General features: G+C 44.3%; 1 protein-coding gene across 1 annotated transcript in view; it reads right to left on the bottom strand.

Annotated features, from left to right (window-relative positions):
- PIP5K1C (phosphatidylinositol-4-phosphate 5-kinase type 1 gamma) overlaps window positions 1–18882 on the bottom strand; it is a 51072-nt gene that overhangs the window by 23629 nt on the left and 8561 nt on the right. Inside the window, 9 exon segments of the mRNA XM_060785115.2 lie at window positions 2308–2356; window positions 2559–2642; window positions 3120–3325; window positions 4313–4612; window positions 7210–7362; window positions 9370–9487; window positions 9695–9825; window positions 11860–11952; window positions 14892–14923. Coding sequence (XP_060641098.2) covers window positions 2308–2356; window positions 2559–2642; window positions 3120–3325; window positions 4313–4612; window positions 7210–7362; window positions 9370–9487; window positions 9695–9825; window positions 11860–11952; window positions 14892–14923 — 1166 coding nt within the window.

Raw genomic sequence — 18882 nt, 5'->3', positions numbered from 1 at the left:
TCTCTCAAATTCATAGGAACACTCTAAATCAGGGGTCCTCAAACTACAGCCCGCAGTCCAGACCGGTCCACCTCAATCTTTGCTCCTTCCCACTCCAATTCGTCCTACTTTTCCAGCTATCCCCTTTCCACCTCATTTTCCCACTTTTACAAACACCCCTTCCCATGCTTTCTTTCCCACCTCCTTCCCAAGTCAATCTTTCCCACTTTTCTCATTCATATACACACAGCATTCCCCCAAAACATATACTGTAGTTAAAATAAACTATGGTGATTATTGGATTATTATTGGTTTTGTTGTTATTATTACATTTATTATTTTATTCTATTTATTATTATTATTATTATTATTCTTATTCTCTATTATTGTTATTACATTTATTATTTTACTCTATTGTTGTTATTACATTTATTAATATTATTATTACATTTATTATTTTTCCCTATTGTTATTGCATGTATTACTTTAACTATAGTCCGGCCCTCCGGTCTGAGGGACAGTGAACTGGCCCCCTGTTTAAAAAGTTTGAGGACCCCTGCTCTAAATCAATAGACAACTTGGACATACATGAAGAGCCAACTCGAATGTGAACCTTCAGGAGCAAGGCCAGGAATTAGAGTAGTGGGATTTATGAAATGATACACATAACCATATACTTTTCTGAGCTTTAGAACAGCAGGTTAACAACTAGCTACAATAAATCTTGCCAATCAAAAGATTGACAGTTCAAAACTCCTGGCCTTTAGCCCAGCTTCTGCCTACCTAGCAGTTCGAAAACAAATGCAAGTAGATTATACATAGGTACCACTTTAAAGTGAGGAGGTATTTAAGGCACCCATAAGGAAATGCCAGAAAAATGCTGGCGATTTGATCAAAGGAGGACGTTTTATGAACAAAGCTCTTCGGCAAGGAAGATGGGGCGACAGTACCCCTCTATGGCCAGAACTGAGCACCCTCCAAGTTGCCGAAGATGGGAAAAGCCTGTATATACTTCTATCTATGTACAGTTGTCTGTCTTTTTAGTGTATAACGGCACTGAATGATTGCCGTATTTGTATTCTGTGATTTGCCCTGAGTACCCTTTGGGGTGAGAAGAGTGGAACATAAATACTGTAAATAAATAAATACCATAGATACCCGAGTATAAACTGACCCGAAAATAAGCCAAGGCACCTAATTTTGCCACAAAAAACTGGGAAAACGCATTCACTCGACCATAAGCTAAGGGTGGGAAATGCAGCAGCTACTGGTAAATTTCAAAATAAAAATAAGATACCAATAAAACTACATTAATTGAGGCATCAATAGGTTAAATGTTTTTGAATATTCACATAAAAGTGTAATTTAAGATAAAACTGTCGAACTCGGATTAAATCATTATTATAACCTTCTTCAACGTAAATGTGCTTCTGTATCCTTTCCATAATAAGAGAGCAAAATAATAAATGTAATAATAATAGAATAAAATAATAGAAATGTAATAGTAACAGGAATAATAGAGTAAAATAATAAATGTAATTATAACAATAATAGAGTAAGATAAATGTAGTAATAACAATAATAGAATAAAAAATAAATGTAATAATTAAAAAAGTAAACTAATAAATGTAATAGTAACAATAATAGAGTAAAATAATACATGCACCGGGACTGTGGCGCAGCTGGCTGGAAGTCAGCTGCATTAAGATCACTACTGACCAAAAGGTCATGAGTTCAAAGCCAGCTTGGGTCGGAGTGAGCTTCCTCCAATCAATTTGTGTAGCTTGCTGTCGACCTTTGCAGCCCGAAAGACAGTTGCATCTGTCAAGTAGGAAATTTAGGTACCGCATATGTGGGAGGCTAATTTAACTAATTTACGACATCATAAAAATCTCCAGCAAGCATGCAAAGAATGAGGAAGTATTTCATCAGTGTCACAAATGGACGGTGAAGCGACAGCTCCCCTGGTGGCCAGAATACCCTTATCAAAAAGCTGTGTGTCTGTCTATATATGTTGTGTGTCTATGGCACTGAATGTTTGCCATGTATATGTACATTGTAATCTACCCTGAGTCCCCTGCATGGTGAGAAGGGTGGAATATAAATATTGTAAATAATAAATAAATATAATAAATAATAATAGAGTAAAATAATAAATGTAATAAAATAATAATAATGGCAGAGTAAAATAATAAATAACCTTGACTTGAGTATAAGCCGAGGGGAGTTTTTTCAGCCTTAAAAAAGGTCTGAAAAACCTGGCTTATACTCAAGTAAAAGGGAAAACAAATATTTTGAAGCTGAGTCAGAAATGTAGTCAAAACTCACCCCATCATGAACTAGAGCCTTCCACGTATGTTCCAATTTCTTGATGAACCTGGATTGTGCCAAAAGAGAAAGAAAGTGAGATTAGAAATGTGTGAAATTGGCAGAAAGATTCACACTGCATCCCCTTCCAACTCTAAAGATGATATGGTTGGCCTTCCACATTTGTGGGTCCAATTTTGCATAGGTTCATCCAATTGCCATTCACAGGTGATATCACGAGTGGAGCTGCTTTGTGGCCTCTAGGCACTCACCTGTAAGACTGGAGGATATCGATGATGCCAACGTGAAGGAGCAGGCGTTCCCCTTTGCCGTTCACAGCCGGGATGCCACCCATCCTGAAGAGGAAAGAGAACAGATGTGGCTTGCCAACATTTCTTTGTCACTCAAACTTTACAATAAAACGTGAACGTTCTATCATTGGCAAGAGATGCTACAATGCGATAAAACACTCCTGAAAGATGTCCACCCAGCTGATGTTTGAAGACCTCCAAAGAAGTAGAGTCCATCAGTGTGGAATAACTGTTATAGTTGAGAATATATTCCTAGCATTTATGTGGAATCTTCTTCCTCATAGTTGGAATCTGATCTAGTTATAGTTGGGTCAGTGTATTGTACAAGATGGACTGATGATCTTGTGAAAACAACATTTCCATTTCTGGATTCCCAACAATAGTAGGTAGGCCTTTTTCAAACTCTGGTACTTCCAACGTTCCAGTCTAGATCCCTCTCTGGATATAACCATCTTCAGCTGAGCGATTCCACCAAAGCGGGCACACGTTTTATGTTCAGAGATGTCATTGCATACTACTTACGTGTCATCTGTGTCAATAGACTCTCCACGGGCGGCTCCTCCCTGGATTGACTCCATGGCGGTGGAGTATAGGGCCTTCTGGCCCACAGGGCGCTTCTCATCTGAGGTACTTTGAGCCCCATCCACTTGTCGCTCCCGCTCCTGCTGGTCAATGTTGTGGACCCCAAGCAGCAGGCTGTAGTCCATAATCTTGAAGCTCTCAAGCACCTGCACAAGTGAAGGACAAAGAAGGCAAAAAGAAACAAAATATTTATTTACAGTAGTTTTATTCCGCCCTTCTTACCCTGAAGAGGATTCAGGACGGATCAAGAGAACACATATATGGCAAACATTCAATGCTGATTATAACATGACAAGACAGACAACAGATAGAGGTATGTATAGGCTTTTCCTCATCATTCGGCATCTTTTGGAGGCTGTTCTCGGTTCCAGCACAGGGAGGTGCTGTCGCTCCATCTCCTTGCCAAAAAGCTTTCTTTGTTTGTAAACCTTCCCTTGAAATGCCATGCTTAAAAAACCTCCCTGCGTGATGCGCGTCCTATTCATCTACTCACATTACTCTTTTCGATCTGTTAGGTGGGCGGGGAGCTGGGATGAAGGTCAGGAGCTCACCTTGGATTGCAAGGAGAAGGAGGTGGTCCAAGCCTGCCATTCAAACTCCATCACTGGCTCCTCGTGAGGAAGAAAGGTGAAGGAAGGAAGAATGTGGCACGCTTTCTCCCTTTGGCTGAGCCAGTGGAAGGAAAACCTCTCAGGAGCCTATTCTCCCAGGCTGGATCTTGAAGCCCAAGAACAGGAGCCTAATACTCAGGCTTCAAAAGCCAGTCTGGGAGTCTGCTACTATCAAGATCCAGTCTACTATTACTCAATGCCACAACATGCACATGGCATTGAGAAATGCAAACTCAAAAATCACATTAATTTTTTTCATTACGTCTCATTATGGTGTTTTGTCTTCATATCACTAAATTATATATATATGTGTGTGTGTGTGTGTGTGGATGTTAATATGATGATGAAGACATTCTAGTTATTTAAAAAACTTTTTACATTAATTTTTGTTTGGGTGGAGGGGAGAGGGGTTGATTGATCTTGATGGTCCAATTTTTATCTCAGTGGTCCATGGTCTCTTAAAAGGTTGGGAACCACTGTTCTAGAGAGATGGGTGGAATATATAGTCTGCAGCTGACCTACCAAGCAGTCCCTCTGCAGCGTCTTCACCACGGCGCTGAAAGTGTCTGCATCCAGCATGATGCCTTCCGCATTGTCCTGCATGAAGTCCAGGTCCTTGTAGGTGGGGCTGGACTTCTCCTTCTCCTTCTTGGACGCCCGGCGCTTGTAAGTGGAGCCCTTGAGGTCGTACTTCAGGTGCATCTTCACCACCCGGGGCAGGATGTTGTTCATCACCACCACCCGGATGTTCTTTCCCCCAGACTGAACGCAGTAGAGGCCGTAGAACTTGGGCAGCAGCGTCCGGGGGTTCTGGTTCAAGTTCTACGAACAACAGGAAGGGGGAAATGGCAAAATAAACAGCAGGGAAAAGGGGAAGAAGAGGTGGAACTCCTTCCTAGCAGGGCCACTGAAATGCCCTGGCTTCTCATCCTTCCTTTTGCTTCTCATCTCTACCGTATGATCCCAGTATCTTTGGGGAGTATGTCTTCAGACTTTGTGCAGATATGCAGAAAAACCAACTCAACTAATGACCTACCACAGAGTTGTGATGGAGGATCTAGTCCTAGGAAATGCTTAGCAAGAATTCCAATCTAATCATTAGTAATAACAGTAATAATAACTTTATTCTTATATCCTGCCCCCATCTCCCTGAAGGGACTTGGGTGCCTAAAGTACCTAAAAATAAAACACATGCACATATAAAACATCAACTCTGACTCAATCAAACCGCGGTCCTCTAACTGTGGTGGTAAATTGCTGTAAACTTGGCCAAGCTATAAACATTAGGAATAAAATAAGTGCCAGCTGCAGTAATGGAGAGAGGGCATGGGATAAAGTGCAGGATGTGTAACTACTACGCAGGACAACATGGGACTGTCTAATCTCCTTGGGGAAAGCGTTCCAGAGCCAGGAGACCACCACCAAAAAGGCCTCTCCCTCATGCCCACCAACCGCACTTGCGACAGTGGGGTAACCGAGAGGACGGCCTCCTCGGCAGATCTTAGAGCCTGCGCCACTTCAAAAGGGGAGATACAGTCACAAAGATAGGCAGGATCCACGCTGTTTAGGGCTTTTGTAGGTCATAATCTGAACTTTTAATTGGGACCAAAAACCTATTGGCAGCCAATAGAGCTGCTTTAGTAGGACCATCGTGTACTCCCTATAGCTAGCTCCAGATAGTAGTCTGGCTGTCAATCTTTGTACCAATTGAAGTTCCTGAGCCTTCTTCAAATGCAGCCCCACATAGAGTGCATTGCAATATTAATCTTGATGCAACTAAGGCATGGACTACTGTGGCCAAGTCAGGCCTCTCAAGGTATGGTCAAGCTTGCACACCAGTTTTAACTGTGCAAAGAAGGCCCTCCTGGCCATCACTGACACCTGAGTTTCAAGCTTCAGTGCTGAGTCCAGGGGGACCCCAGACTGCAGACCTGTATCCTCAGGGGGAGTCTAACCCCTTTGAGCACAGGTTTCTACCCTATTACCCTGATCGGCCTCCCAACTGATCAGGAGGACCTCTGTCTTGTTTGGATTAAGCCTCATCTTGTTGGTCCTCACCCATCCATCACAGCTGCCAAGCACCGGTCCAGGATTCAGGGGGCTTCCTTGGATTTTAGTGGAAAGGAGTAACAGAGTTGAGTGTCATTTGCATAGAGATGGCACTGAATTCCAAAACTCCAGATGACCTCACCCAACACTTTCATGAAGATATTAAAAAGCATGGGGGACAGAATGAATCCTAGGCTTCCATAATACGAATAAACAAATACATAGTAGCTTTACAAGCAGCAGCCTTCACACTGGAGCTTTCTCACATGAGGCTTCTCTCACACAGAGGTTTACCTCACACTCCTCAGGACAACGCTCGCTTTGGCCCACTAACTTTAACAGGTCAAAGGCCAAGGGTCCAAGCAGGTGTCCCCCAGAATCACCAACTGGGTGCAATCGATCCTCCAGAAAGGAACGGAGCCACTGCAAAGCAGTGCCTCCAAGACCCATTCCAGAGAGCTGACCCAGAAGGATACCATTGTTGAACCTGCTGAGATTTCCAAGAGAACCAACAAGGACACATTCCCCTTATCAAGCTCTCTGCAGAGGTCATTCACCAGTAGGCCTTCAAAGGTCAATTTCCAGTGGAAGCTTGCTGCAGAATGGTTTGAGGAATTAGAAAACTCCTAAAGAGTCTGTATTTTATAAGCTCATACCAGTTCTGCAACTACAAGGGCTGTACTATGGAAATTTCATTCTGATTTTTCTGACTTCAGGGCATTGTGCAGAAAACTCAGCAGGTGATATGAACTTGAATGTTCCAAACCACTTATTCCATGTAATCCTGAGATTTCATCCTGTTTGCAAAGTTCACTTGGTACAGGGAAAGCTCCAACCAGAATATGACCGAGAATAGTTTACAGGGTTCATCCCTTCCCATCTTGGCTTATAAACGGTCTATTGGGTGAGTGGGCTTATTAACAAAAGACCCTCTTCATAAATGCATAGCAAACTTATCAGCAGCAGCATGACCCAGCTCCAATAGCCCAAAGTAATAAAAAGAACAAAAACACACGGACCAATGTTATCTCTTCCATAGGAGGCTTTTCTTTGTAGCAAAATAATATGGTTGCACTATTTACAAGAACTAGGCTTCCATAACACGAATAAACAAATACATACTAGCTTTACAGGCCGCAACCTTCACACTGGAGCTTTCTCACATGAGGCTTCTCTCACACAGAGGTTTACCTCACTCTCCTTAGGAGAACACTAGCTTTGGCTCACTGATTCTAACAGGCTTTGACCTACTAACTCTTTCAGTGCTTAACTCACACATTTGAAATCAAAATACCTAGTTAATTTTTAACATTTCTGACACGGTCCTTATTACCACCATCCACTCCATCCCAACCCAATCTGGCACGCACCATGTAGTAGCCTGGTAGCAGCTTCTGGAGGAACTCTGCCTCTTTGTGCATCACGGTTTTGATGATGAACTCGTCATCGCTGGTAACGTAGAAGAGGGACCCACTGGCTCCAGGGTTAGAAAGCTCAATCAAAGGTTCGTTACATAATGAATACTAGTTGGGAGAAAGGAAAAGAAGAGGAAGAGAGTCTTTGAGAGCAGGAAGGAAACTAAAACTGGCAGGGAAGACTTAGAATCAGGGGAAGATCCTGAGCTTCTGGATTCTCAGAAAGCCAGCAGGGAAAACTTTTGGAAGCTGTAGCCTAAGGAAGTATTTGTTTTTTTATTTATTTTATTTATACACCACTCTTCTCACCCTGACAGGGACTCAAGGTGGCTTACAAACTACGGCAAAAATTCAATGCCATATTGTGCACATAACATCAATAACAATAAACATATATTAAATTATCGAACAGTTAAAACATAAATACAATAAAACAGATTAAAAACATATAAAATGCCGAGTCGTGATTTCCATACTTCTTGGTTTTCCCATAGTCATTGTTCAGACTGCTAGGTTGAGGTTGAATTCCGTATTACCCTGCTCCTCGAATGTTTATGTACAAAACCAGGTCTTTAGCTTTTTCCTGAAGACCAAGAGAGATGGGGCCAGTCTAATGTCACTGGGGAGGGGGTTCCACAGCCGAGGGCCCAACACTGAGAAGGCCCTGTCTCTCATCCCTACCAGTCACATTTGTGAAGGGGGTGGGACCAAAAGCAGGGTCTCCCCAGCAGATCTTAAAGTTCTAGTTGGATCATAAAGGGAGATATGTTTGGGCAGGTAAGTTGGAACAGAACAATTTAAGGCAGTAGTTCCCAACCTTTTTTTTTTTGACCAGGGACCCCTTTGACCAGGAACCACTCTCCAATTTTAGTACCAAAAGGGTTTCAAATCAGTTTTTAATCAACTTTAGATTTGGTTTGGTTATTTGGGGTGCTGATTCAGAAAACTGCATTGGATAGACCACATCAGCTCTAGTTTCTGATAAAGAACATATCCCATCCAGCAGTCGCCATCTGCTTGCCCAAAGAAACCCATATTTAATAATCTAGAGCTGATGTGGTAGTAATAATCTTTGGTGGGTAGTCAGCCTTTCCCCTCCCAACATCCCTGTTGCCTCGGTACTAGAAGAGGGTTTTGCGAAACCAGTCACTCTTGTTGTTGCGTGGTTTCTAGGCAACGGTGTAGTAATGGTGAGGCCGTGGACCATATTTTTGTTCTTATGTACCACTGGTGGTCCATGGTTGGGAACTACTGGTTTATAGGCCAAAGCCTAACTCTAACCCAAAGCCAGCACTTTGAATTGGCTAGAAAAAAATGGCAGTCAATGAAGCTGACACAACAGGGGGACTGTATGCTCCCTGTATGCCACTCCAGGAAGGAATCTGGTTTCCACCCATTGGACTACTTGAAGCTTTCAGTCTTCAAAGGCAGCCACGTACAGAGCGCATTGCAGTAGTTTATTCAAGATTTAACAAGAGCATGGACGACCGTGGCCAAGTCTGGCTTATCAAGGTACAGGCGCAGCTGGCACACAAGTTTTAATTGTGCAAATACTCCCCTGTCCCAGGCTCAGTGATGAATCCAGGACCCCAAGCTGTGAACCTAGTTCTTCAGGGGGAGTGCTACCTCATCCAAGTATATGGTAGTTCGCTTAGGCTGAAAAGTACTGTCTCAAGAGTGGTGCTAGATTTCCCTCTGTTCATGCCTTACGCTGAAACAGACTATTATGATTATTGCCTTCATCTGGGTCTCCCTTATCTTGGGAACAGAAGAGTTTTTCATATTTTGGAATACCTGTCTTTGCCTGTGTGTGCATCACGAGATACTTTGGAGATGTAATTCAGTCATGTTTTGTATACACCTGGAGGTCATTTTATACACCACAGTTTGTTATAATTTTGGGTATGCTACCAAGTTTAATACAGAGACTCCAATGACAAGCCGCAAGCCGAGTTTTACAAAGTTACTTTTAGGGACTATGAACTAGCTATGGAGTGAAATGATATTTTAAAGCATAAGCAAAGTCCACTAAGAAAGACAAATGGCAGGAGGGCTTCAGACATTGATTGCTTGGCATACTAAATGGAGATCTGGAAAGAGAAAACAAATAATTACCAAATAATCATCTGGACGAATGCCGAAAAGTTCTCGGAAATAGCGGAATGCCACGGGTGCATAGGTTTTGAACCTGAAATCTGGGTAATGGTGCGCCGGAGTGAGGTTGCTCCCTTCACTGCATTTGAGAAGGAGAAACAGAAACACTTATTTTACGAAGTGCCCAAACCCTCTTTGTAATATAGCAAAGAATAGAGCTCTTCTGCGCAACATTTTAACACTCAAACCAAAACACAAAGATTCCTTACGATGAAGCCATGGCGAGATACGCCTTGAAAGGAAGACAAACTCTACCCCGACTCCCACGCACCCTGGATGAGCTCACCTGGGAAAGAAAATGCTCTCCACCACATAGAAGTCCTGCATCAAGACGTCCCGCTCAGGCTTGGAGCTGAGGTTTCCCACGGTGTAACCAATCCCAAGCTGGATAGCCCCTTTGAGTGTGGTAGATGTGGTCTGTGGGAGCCAAATGAGGATGAGGTCAAGGGGAGTTCCTTACAGAAAAAGGCCCCCTCCTCCTGCCTTCCCCCAAGATATTCCTAGATTGAAACCGCCATTGCTCATCACCATTCTGGCTAAGGCTAATGGTAACTGCAATCCAACATCCACCCTTGGGGTGGAAAATAATTTGGGTGGAGGCAAGAAAAGGCATCGGTGACACTTGTTCTTCCAAACACACCGTATCAAGCCTAGAAGGATAGGCCGCTTGCCCATAGTTCCTCTCAAGTGGTCAGCTATGAACTCACTTAACGTTATTTATTTATCGCTTTTCTCACCCCTAGGGGGACTCAAAGTGGTTTACACATAGATAATGGCAAACTTCAATGCCATACAACTACAACAGTAAAACCACACATTAGACATAAATTATATTAACACAGTACATCACCAAATATCAAAACAATTATTAAAACCGTAAAACAATCTCAACAGTCAAGTCGCCGTTCCAGTCCTTGTCCCACTAAAAGCTGCATAGATCTATTGTCCGAAGACCTGGTCCCAGAACCAAGATTTTTTTTTCTAAAACTCAGGAGTGAGGGAGTAGATCTTACCTCCTTTGGGAGTGTGTTCCATAAGCGAGGGGTCACAGCCGAGAAGGCCCTGCTCCTCGTCACCGCAAGACGAATTTGCGCTGTTGACGGGAGCGAGAGCAGGGCCTCCCCGGATGATCTTAAATTACGAAGTGGGACATAGGGGCAGATGCGTTCACACAAGTAAGCTGGGCCAGAACCATATAGAGCTTTATAGGTCAAAACCAGCACTTTGAATTGGGCTTGGAGATGGACCGGCAGACAGTGGAGCTGGCATAATAGGGGGGTGGTATGCTCCCTGTATGCTGCCCCAGTTAGTAATCTGGCTGCCGTCTGTTGAACTAACTGAAGTTTCCAAGCCGTCTTCAAAGGCAGCCCCACGTAGAGTGCGTTGCAGTAATCTATTCGGGATGTAACCAGAGCGTGGACCACCGTGGCCAGATCAGACTTCCCAAGGTACGGGCGCAGCTGGTGCATGAGTTTTAACTGTTCAAAAGCTTCCCTGGCCACCGCCGAAACCTGGGGTTCCAGGCTCAGCAATGAATCCAGGATCACTCCCAAGCTGCAAACCTGAGTCTTCAGGGGGAGTGTGATCCCATCCAACACAGGCTGTAACCCTATGCCATGTTCGGTCTTTCGACTGACCAGGAGGACCTCTGTCTTGTCTGGATTCAATTTCAATTTTCTAGCCCTCATCCAGTCTGACACAGCAGCCAAGCACCAGTTCAAGGTCTGGACAGCTTCCTTAGTAACAGGTGGGAAGGAGTGACAGATTTGGACGTCATCTGCATACAGATAACACCTTACTCCAAAACTCCGGATGATCTCCCCCAGCGGCTTCATGTAGATGTTAAATTACATCGGGGACAGTACTGAACCCTGAGGGACTCCACAAGACAACGGTTGTGGAATTGAACAGGTGTCATCCAGTAACACCTTCTGAGACCGACCTTCCAGGAAAGACTGGAGCTACTGCAGAGCAGTACCTTCAAGTCCCATCCCTGAAAGGCGTCCCAGAAGGATACCGTGGTCGACGGTATCAAAGGCTGCTGAGAGGTCCAGCAGAACCAACAGGGACACACTCCCCCTGTTCAGCTCCCCGCGACCAAGGCTGTTTCAGTGCCATGTCCCGGCCTAAAGCCAGATTGTGACTGATCTAGATAATCAGTGTCTACCAAGAACCCCTGGGGTTGCGAGGCCACCACGCGTTCCATGACTTTGCCCAAATAGGGGAGAGTGGAAACTGGCTGATAGTTGACTAATTGAGTGGGATCCAGTGATGGTTTTTTCAACAGCGGTTTTATAACAGCCTGTTTTAGGCTGGCTGGAATCTTGCCCTCCTGTAAGGAGGCATTAACCACCACCTTAACCCACTCTGCCAAACCCCCTCTGGCTTCTTTGATCAGCCAGGATAGGCAGGGCTCTAGGATGCATGTGGTAGGCCTCCAGTGGATCGTACCTTCTTGTATGTCGTTTCCCCGGATGCATCAACTCCTCGGTGACCAATCTTCTTTCCCTGCCCGGCGCTTGGCTGACCAGTGAGTGACGGGGCCTAAGAAGGAGAGAGTTTGGAAGTGAATGGCAGCAAGTGGCCCTGAATAGCAGACAGAGAAGTGAGGATGGGCCAAAACTAACAAAATGAAGTTCAACAGGTACAAATGCAAGATACTCCATTTAGGCAGAAAAAAATGAAATGCAAAGAAACAGAATGGGGAGAGATGTCTGGCTCGACAGCAGGATGTGTGAAAAAGTTCTTGGAGTTCTCGTGGACAGGAAGGAGAACATGAGCCAACAATGTCATGCGGCAGATAAAAAAGTCAATGGGGTTTTGGCCTGCATCAATAGAAATCTAGTGTCTAGATCCAGGGAAGTCATGCTATCCCTCTTGTCTGCCTTGGTCAGACCACTCCTGGAATCACACTGTGTCCAATTCTGGGCACTGCAATTTAATCATCATCATCATCATTATCATCTTTATTTTTATACCTGCCTATCTCCCCAAAGGGACTCAACATGCAAGGTAAGCATTCAATTGCCATAAAGAAACCATAAAGACAATTACATTGAGATAAACACATTCAACAATATAACACAATCTAATTAAATTTAACAGACAAAAAAACCCTGAAAACATCACAAAATACAAAAGATTCTACTACAACACATCAAAGATAAAAATATTAAAAACTCATTTCATTATGGTTCAACAAAACCAATGGCCAGGGTTACAAATGGATGTGGCCAACTATAAGAGGGCTGGGCATGGGATAGTGTAAACAGCAAATCATAGGGCTAGGGAAGTGGATGAAGTGCTGGACAGACTGCTATCTGGCTACCTGGGAATTGGGCATGGGGACTAATCATTCTCGAAAACTTGCTGGAACATCCAGGTCTTCAAATCCCTGCACAAGGAGAACAGTGTGGGGGCCTGCCTAATCACCCTGGGGAGGGAGTTCCAAAGTCAGGGGGCCACCACCGAGAAGGCCCTCTCCCTTGTTGCTACCAACCGTACTTGTGACGGTGGTGGAAGTGAGAGGATGGCCTCCCTGGCAGATTTTAGAGCCCATGCCGGTTCATTAGGGGAGATGCGATCCCTATCTAGGCAGGGCCCGAACTGTTTAGGGCTTTGTAGGTCATAACCTGCATCTTGAATTGGGATCGGAAACTTATTGGCCGCGTGGATTTAAGGGAGATGTTGACAAGTTGGAATGTGTTCAGAGGAGGGTGATTAAAAGGATCTGGAGAAAAATCCTTATGAGGAGTGGCTGAAGGAGCTGGGCATGTTTAGCCTGCAGAAGAGAAGGCTGAGAGGAGACATGGTGAAAGTCATGGATAAAGAGGTGAGGGGAAATCACAGGGAGGAGGGAGCAAGCCTGTTTTCTGCTGCCCTGGAGACTAGAGTGCAGAACAATGGCTTCAAACTACGGGAAAGAAAGGAGATTCCACCTGAACATTAGGAAGAACTTCCTAACGGTGAGAGTTGTTCAGCAATGGAACTCTTTCTCTGCCCCAGAGTGTGGTGGATGCTCCTTCTTTGGAGGTTTTTAAACAGAGGCTGGATGGCCATCTGTCGGGGGTGCTTTGAATGCAATTTTCCTGCTTCTTGGCAGAATGGGGTTGGACTGGATGGCCCACGAGGTCTCTTCCAATTCTAGGATTCTATGATGGCCCAGCTGACAACACCTACGGCAGGTGAGAATAACCTCTTAGGCCTTGACTCTGTATGTTGTAGAACCCAGAGATTCCTACAGAGATGTTCTCTGTTTTTTAAAAGCATGTTTAAAATCCTCAGTTTTTCTACTTTTGCATGTATGTAACCCCCAAAGAAGCAAAGGGCATAATGTAGCTTTTAAAATGCCCACCCCTTTCCCCAAATCAAGATACCCTAAAGCAGTGGTTCCCAAACTTATTTGGCCTACCCCCTGGAAATCAATTTTTCTAAATCTTCTCTTTTTTCTTTTATGCTTTCACCGCCGCCCCCTTACAGTTATTCATCGCCTCCAAATGCGCCTATGGCCACTACCGCCCCCCCCCCCCGATCGCTGAGCGCCCACCAGGGAGCGGTAACGCCCACTTTGGGAATCACTGCCCTAAAGGTACCAGAATCTGTCTAGTCTTGGAAGCTAAGAATATCCGATACTTTTTAGGCTATATTTTAGAGGCAGGTGATGGCAAAGTACCACTGAGTACTCCCTGCCTAAGTAAACCTAAGGAAATTCATGGGGTCACCATAAGCTCACTGGCAACTTGCAGGCATGAGTGGCATGAGTACTTCAATAATTCTGACTTCTGGATACACAATCCTAGGTTTGTCCTGTTTTTATCAAATTAGCTGGAGGCTCATACTGTATTGGCCTACAACTCCTGTTATCCTCAGTCATGCTACACAACACTAATCTCTGTCGCCTAATCAGATACGCTAAATGCCCTTGTTTACCATAAAGAATGCAGTGTGTGTAGTCAGAAGTATGTCACATAGAGGTGGGCCAAAATCACCCTGTGCATCTCCCCCTCTATGATATCTTGGCAGACGTTGTCAATGGCTGAATTGGGCATTATGGCACTAGAAATGAGATGACATGGGCAGGGAACAGGCCAATTTCAATCCTTCCCCAAAGCCTCCAGGAAACATGATTCATCTCTAAAACAAGACGCCTGCGGACACGTCACTTTGGCTTAATGTCTCAATGCAGCCTTTGGCAAAGGAGAAGTGGGCTTTCCAACTCCGCAAAAGGCAGCTCAGGTTCAGCTGCAATGAAGAGGGCTGCTAAAGTGGACTGGTGCAGATGGTCAGACTCACCAAAACAAAATGAATCAAATGCTGTTAAATACAACAAATAAGTCACCCATCACACGGTCCATAATATTTAAAGATATCCAAAAGGTGGATGTCATACTAAAAAATGTGACCATTGATAAAATACAATGGGATTGGTCTTCTGAAGGCAATCTCATTGCTTACGCCAACATACAAGAAACTCCACTACTCACCTCTGTAAGAACCATCTTCTTCAGCGCCAGACCTGAGAAAAGACGGAAAATGACACAGTAAAGGGTTTGAATATCTGGGTGCATGTCAGTCACATGTCAGTCTTCCAGATTAGAAGCTTAACTGAGGCTATTGTACTTTGGACACATCAGAAGATGACACAGGAACAAACAATAACACCAAAGACTACTAGTAATTAGTAGTAGTAGTAGTATCATAGAATCCTAGAGTTGGAAGACACCGCATGGGCCATTCAGTCCAACAAACTCCCAAGAAGTAGGAAAATCGCATTCAAACCATCCCCGACAGAGGGTCATCCAGCATCTGTTTCAACACCTCCAAAGAAGGAGCCTAAACCACACTCTGGGGCAGAGAGTTCTACCGCTGAATAGCTCTCACCATTAGGAAGTTCTTCCTAATGTTCAGGTGGAATATCCTTTCTTTCCTACAGTTTGAAACCATTGTTCCAAGTCCTAGTCTCCAGAGCAGCCGAAAACAAACTTGCTCCCTCCTCCCTATGACTTCCCCTCACATATTTATAAATGGCTCTCATCATGTCTCCTCTCAGCCTTCTCTTCTGCAGGCTAAACATGCCCAGCTCATTAAGTTACTCCTCATAGGGCTTATTCTCCAGACTCTTGATCATTTTAGTCACCCTTCTCTGGACACATTCCAGCTTGTCAACATCTCCCTTAAATTGCGGTGCCCAGATCTGAACACAGTTTGATTCCAGGTGTGGTCTGACCAAGGCAGACAAGAGGGGGAGCATGACTTCCCAAGATCTAGACACTACGCTCCTATTGATACAGGCCAAAATTCCATTGGCTTTTTAAGCTGCTGCGTGACATTGTTGGCTCATATTCACCTTCCTGTCAAGGAGGACTTCAAGATCTTGAGGAAAAATGCCTGTCAAGCCAGGCATTGCCCCCCATTTTGTCTCTTTGCTTTTATTTTTTTCTACCTTAGTTGGGTATCTTGCATTTGTCCCTGTTGAACTTCATTTTGTTAGTTTTCGCCCATCTCTTAAATTTGTTAAGATCATTTTAAATTCTGTTCCTGCCTTCTGGAGTATTAGCCATCCCTCCCAATTTGGTATCATCTGCAAACCTGATGATCATGACTTCTGACCCTTCATCTAAGTCATTAATAAAGATGTTGAACAGGACTGGGCCCAGGACAGAACCCTGCTTCTGGCACTCCACTCATCACTTCTTTCCAGGATGAAGAGGAAGCATGGGGAAGAATCACCCTTTGAGTTTGTTCGCTTAACCAATTACAGATCCACCTAATCATAGCTTTGCCTAGTCCACATTTGACTAGTTTCCTTGCCAGAAGGTCATGGCGGATCTTGTCGAAGGAAGGCCTTGCTGAAATCCAGATACGCTACATCCACAGCACTCCCTGCATCTACCCAGTTTGTAACTCTATCGAAAAAAGAGATCGGATTAGTCTGCATGACTATTAGCAATTAGTCTGCATGACTATTAGCAATTACTGTATTCCTTTATAAGTGTTTGCAGACCACTTCTTTATTATCTTTATTTCTATCTAAGTTTTCTCCCCATAGGACCCAACCGGATAGGACATCACAATTGCGACTCTTGAGTTTGCAAGACATGAGCAGCTGTCTAAAGAACAGGGCCTTTGAGGAAGTCTCCCAATCCTCTTGTAGCCATCTTGGCAGAACTTAACAACAAAGAATCATTTTCTATCTGCCAGGGTTACATAGAATCACAACTGCATCTGGAGAGCTATTCCTGTGAGCAGTAGTATTGGGGACTTGCCTCCCAGTTCGGTTTGATGTGCCATTGTAAGTTTCAACTTGTGCAAAGTAGGATTTTATGTAGGAAATCAGTTCCGAAATGTTGCTTTCCTTGTCAGTATGGCATTGCACTAAACAAATTAGCTATCGTTGGGGGGGGGGGGGGATATGTGTGTGTATGTATGTCATTTTCTTTCACCAGACCATCTGTCAGCCTGCTTAAGAGATAAGTGCCCACTTAATTCCCCAACGGAGGACTTCTTTTTCTGCTGTTCCCATGCCTAGCTTGCAAATCGGATTTCCTCCTTGCGCATTTGAGTGAGTTTGAAACCCTCCTTTCCTCCAGGTTGCTGACTCGGCCCTTCTTGAAATCCACCCCGCCTCCCACCCCCCAAACAACCTGGGACCAGGGTTTGGTCCTGGAGTTTGAGTAGGTGCTTAGCAAAGCCGATTGTGGTGGTAATTGCAAAATTAGAGCTAATCTCCTCTCCTGGACATTTGACAAGTGTGTGGAAAAGAGATTAGCCAGTACAGTTTTCCCTAGAATCGTCCTAGCAGTCAAGAGAAGGTGTCTATATCTGCTTGTATGCCAAATATTTTCTAAATTCTTCATCTTCAGGACAGTTGTAGGAAACCACATTAACTGATGTTGTTATTCCTTAGTCTTACTATGGAGCTCTGTATATAACTGTGGGGGAAAATATGTTGATACCAGTTGCTTGAGAAATGTACTTCTGCTTTAAATCTATTTTTACATCCAAATTCCCTAACCCATGAGGCTGGGAAGAAAGATTTCAAGTAATGGAACAGTTAGTTTGAGAATAAGCTTTTGGGAAGCCATGGTCACACATAAGATACGGAATATATGGCTCAGCAATACAACATGTCTAAAGGACCTTGGATTACCGTGGATGACAAGTTGAATTTGAGCCCACAGCAAAGAATAAGAATGCTAAAGAGATCCTAGATAACCGGAATCCCAACCAACAATGCCAACAAATCACGTTAAGGTAACACAAACCCAAAAGAGAAAAACAGGGCCAAGGGAAAAGGACAACTGAATGTACAAATGGCACTTCTCCGCTGCGTACTTCGTACAATCTGCTCTGCATCCAGCTCAGAAAACACAAAGACATTAATAAGAGCCCAGGAAGAGATCTCCCAAGTCTAGACAACCAAGGGCAGGAAGGTTGCAGCAAGAGATGGTTTCAGAACAGGCCGTCCTCAAAACTGGCAGCCTCTCCAGGCCAATGCGCCCTTGCATGAAAAACAGCGCCCATCACTCTGTTTTGGAAACTAGGACACAATGGAGCAATGGATTCAAATGGTAGGAAAAGAGATTAAACCGAAATATTAGGAAGAACTTTCTGACAGTAAAGAGCTGTTGGATAGTGGGAAACGTGTGTTTGAATCTCCTTTTTCTGCTGTTCCCATGCCTAGCTTTTTCAGATGAGGTTAGATGGGCCATCCATTCAGAGCACTTTAATTGGGTGAAGGGGGCTGGACTGGATGGCCCTATGGGTCCCTTCCAACTCTTAAGATCCGACATTCTTGTCTTTATATACAAAAGCCAACCTTGCTGCTCTCAAGGCTATGCCCCCCTCCCTCTCTGCTTCCTACACTCATTCAGTATAATCTGCTCAGGGTGAAGAACAGCTTTTCTGCAGCCGCCTAAGCTACTTAGCACCCTTGAGTCATACTGCAAACAAAGCAACTCTAAAACTCAAGGCATTGATGCACCATTTCTCCCCCTCGCCCCGGCTTCAAAGCACACGCCGTACCACTCAAGCACCTTCCAGCAGAAAGAAATATGATTTGCAGCATCGACGTTTTACTGAGATCTGTGGAGGGCCGGGTGCATGCAATCTGCAGCCACAAAGCCGTGCCAATTGCCGTTTGCAGAGCTTCACACACGCTCAGTGCTGAAAATAGCACAAGGAGAGCTCAGTCCACAAAGCCTATGACAGTGAAGCAGCCTTTTCTTTATGAAGGCTTTTTCACCTGCTTGGCCCCCTTTGCCAACTTTATTAGCACCAGTGAAGGAAAGATGGTGATGTGAGGACTTTTTGAGCGCTGGGTTGTGGCAGTAAACAATGCAAATAAACAAAGACAGAGATGGAAAGAAAACATTTTCTATCCTTATGTGTGCCTAACTACCACAAGCAAGGTATGCAGCAGCTGTGCATCCACAATCATAGTGTCCTACAGTTAGAAGAGACCTCCAAGGGCCA

The sequence above is a fragment of the Anolis sagrei genome, chromosome X (assembly GCF_037176765.1).
Source record: "Anolis sagrei isolate rAnoSag1 chromosome X, rAnoSag1.mat, whole genome shotgun sequence".
Lineage (NCBI taxonomy): Eukaryota > Metazoa > Chordata > Lepidosauria > Squamata > Dactyloidae > Anolis > Anolis sagrei.
Note: the sequence above shows the minus strand (reverse complement) of the source record. Positions and strands in the feature narration are given on the sequence as shown.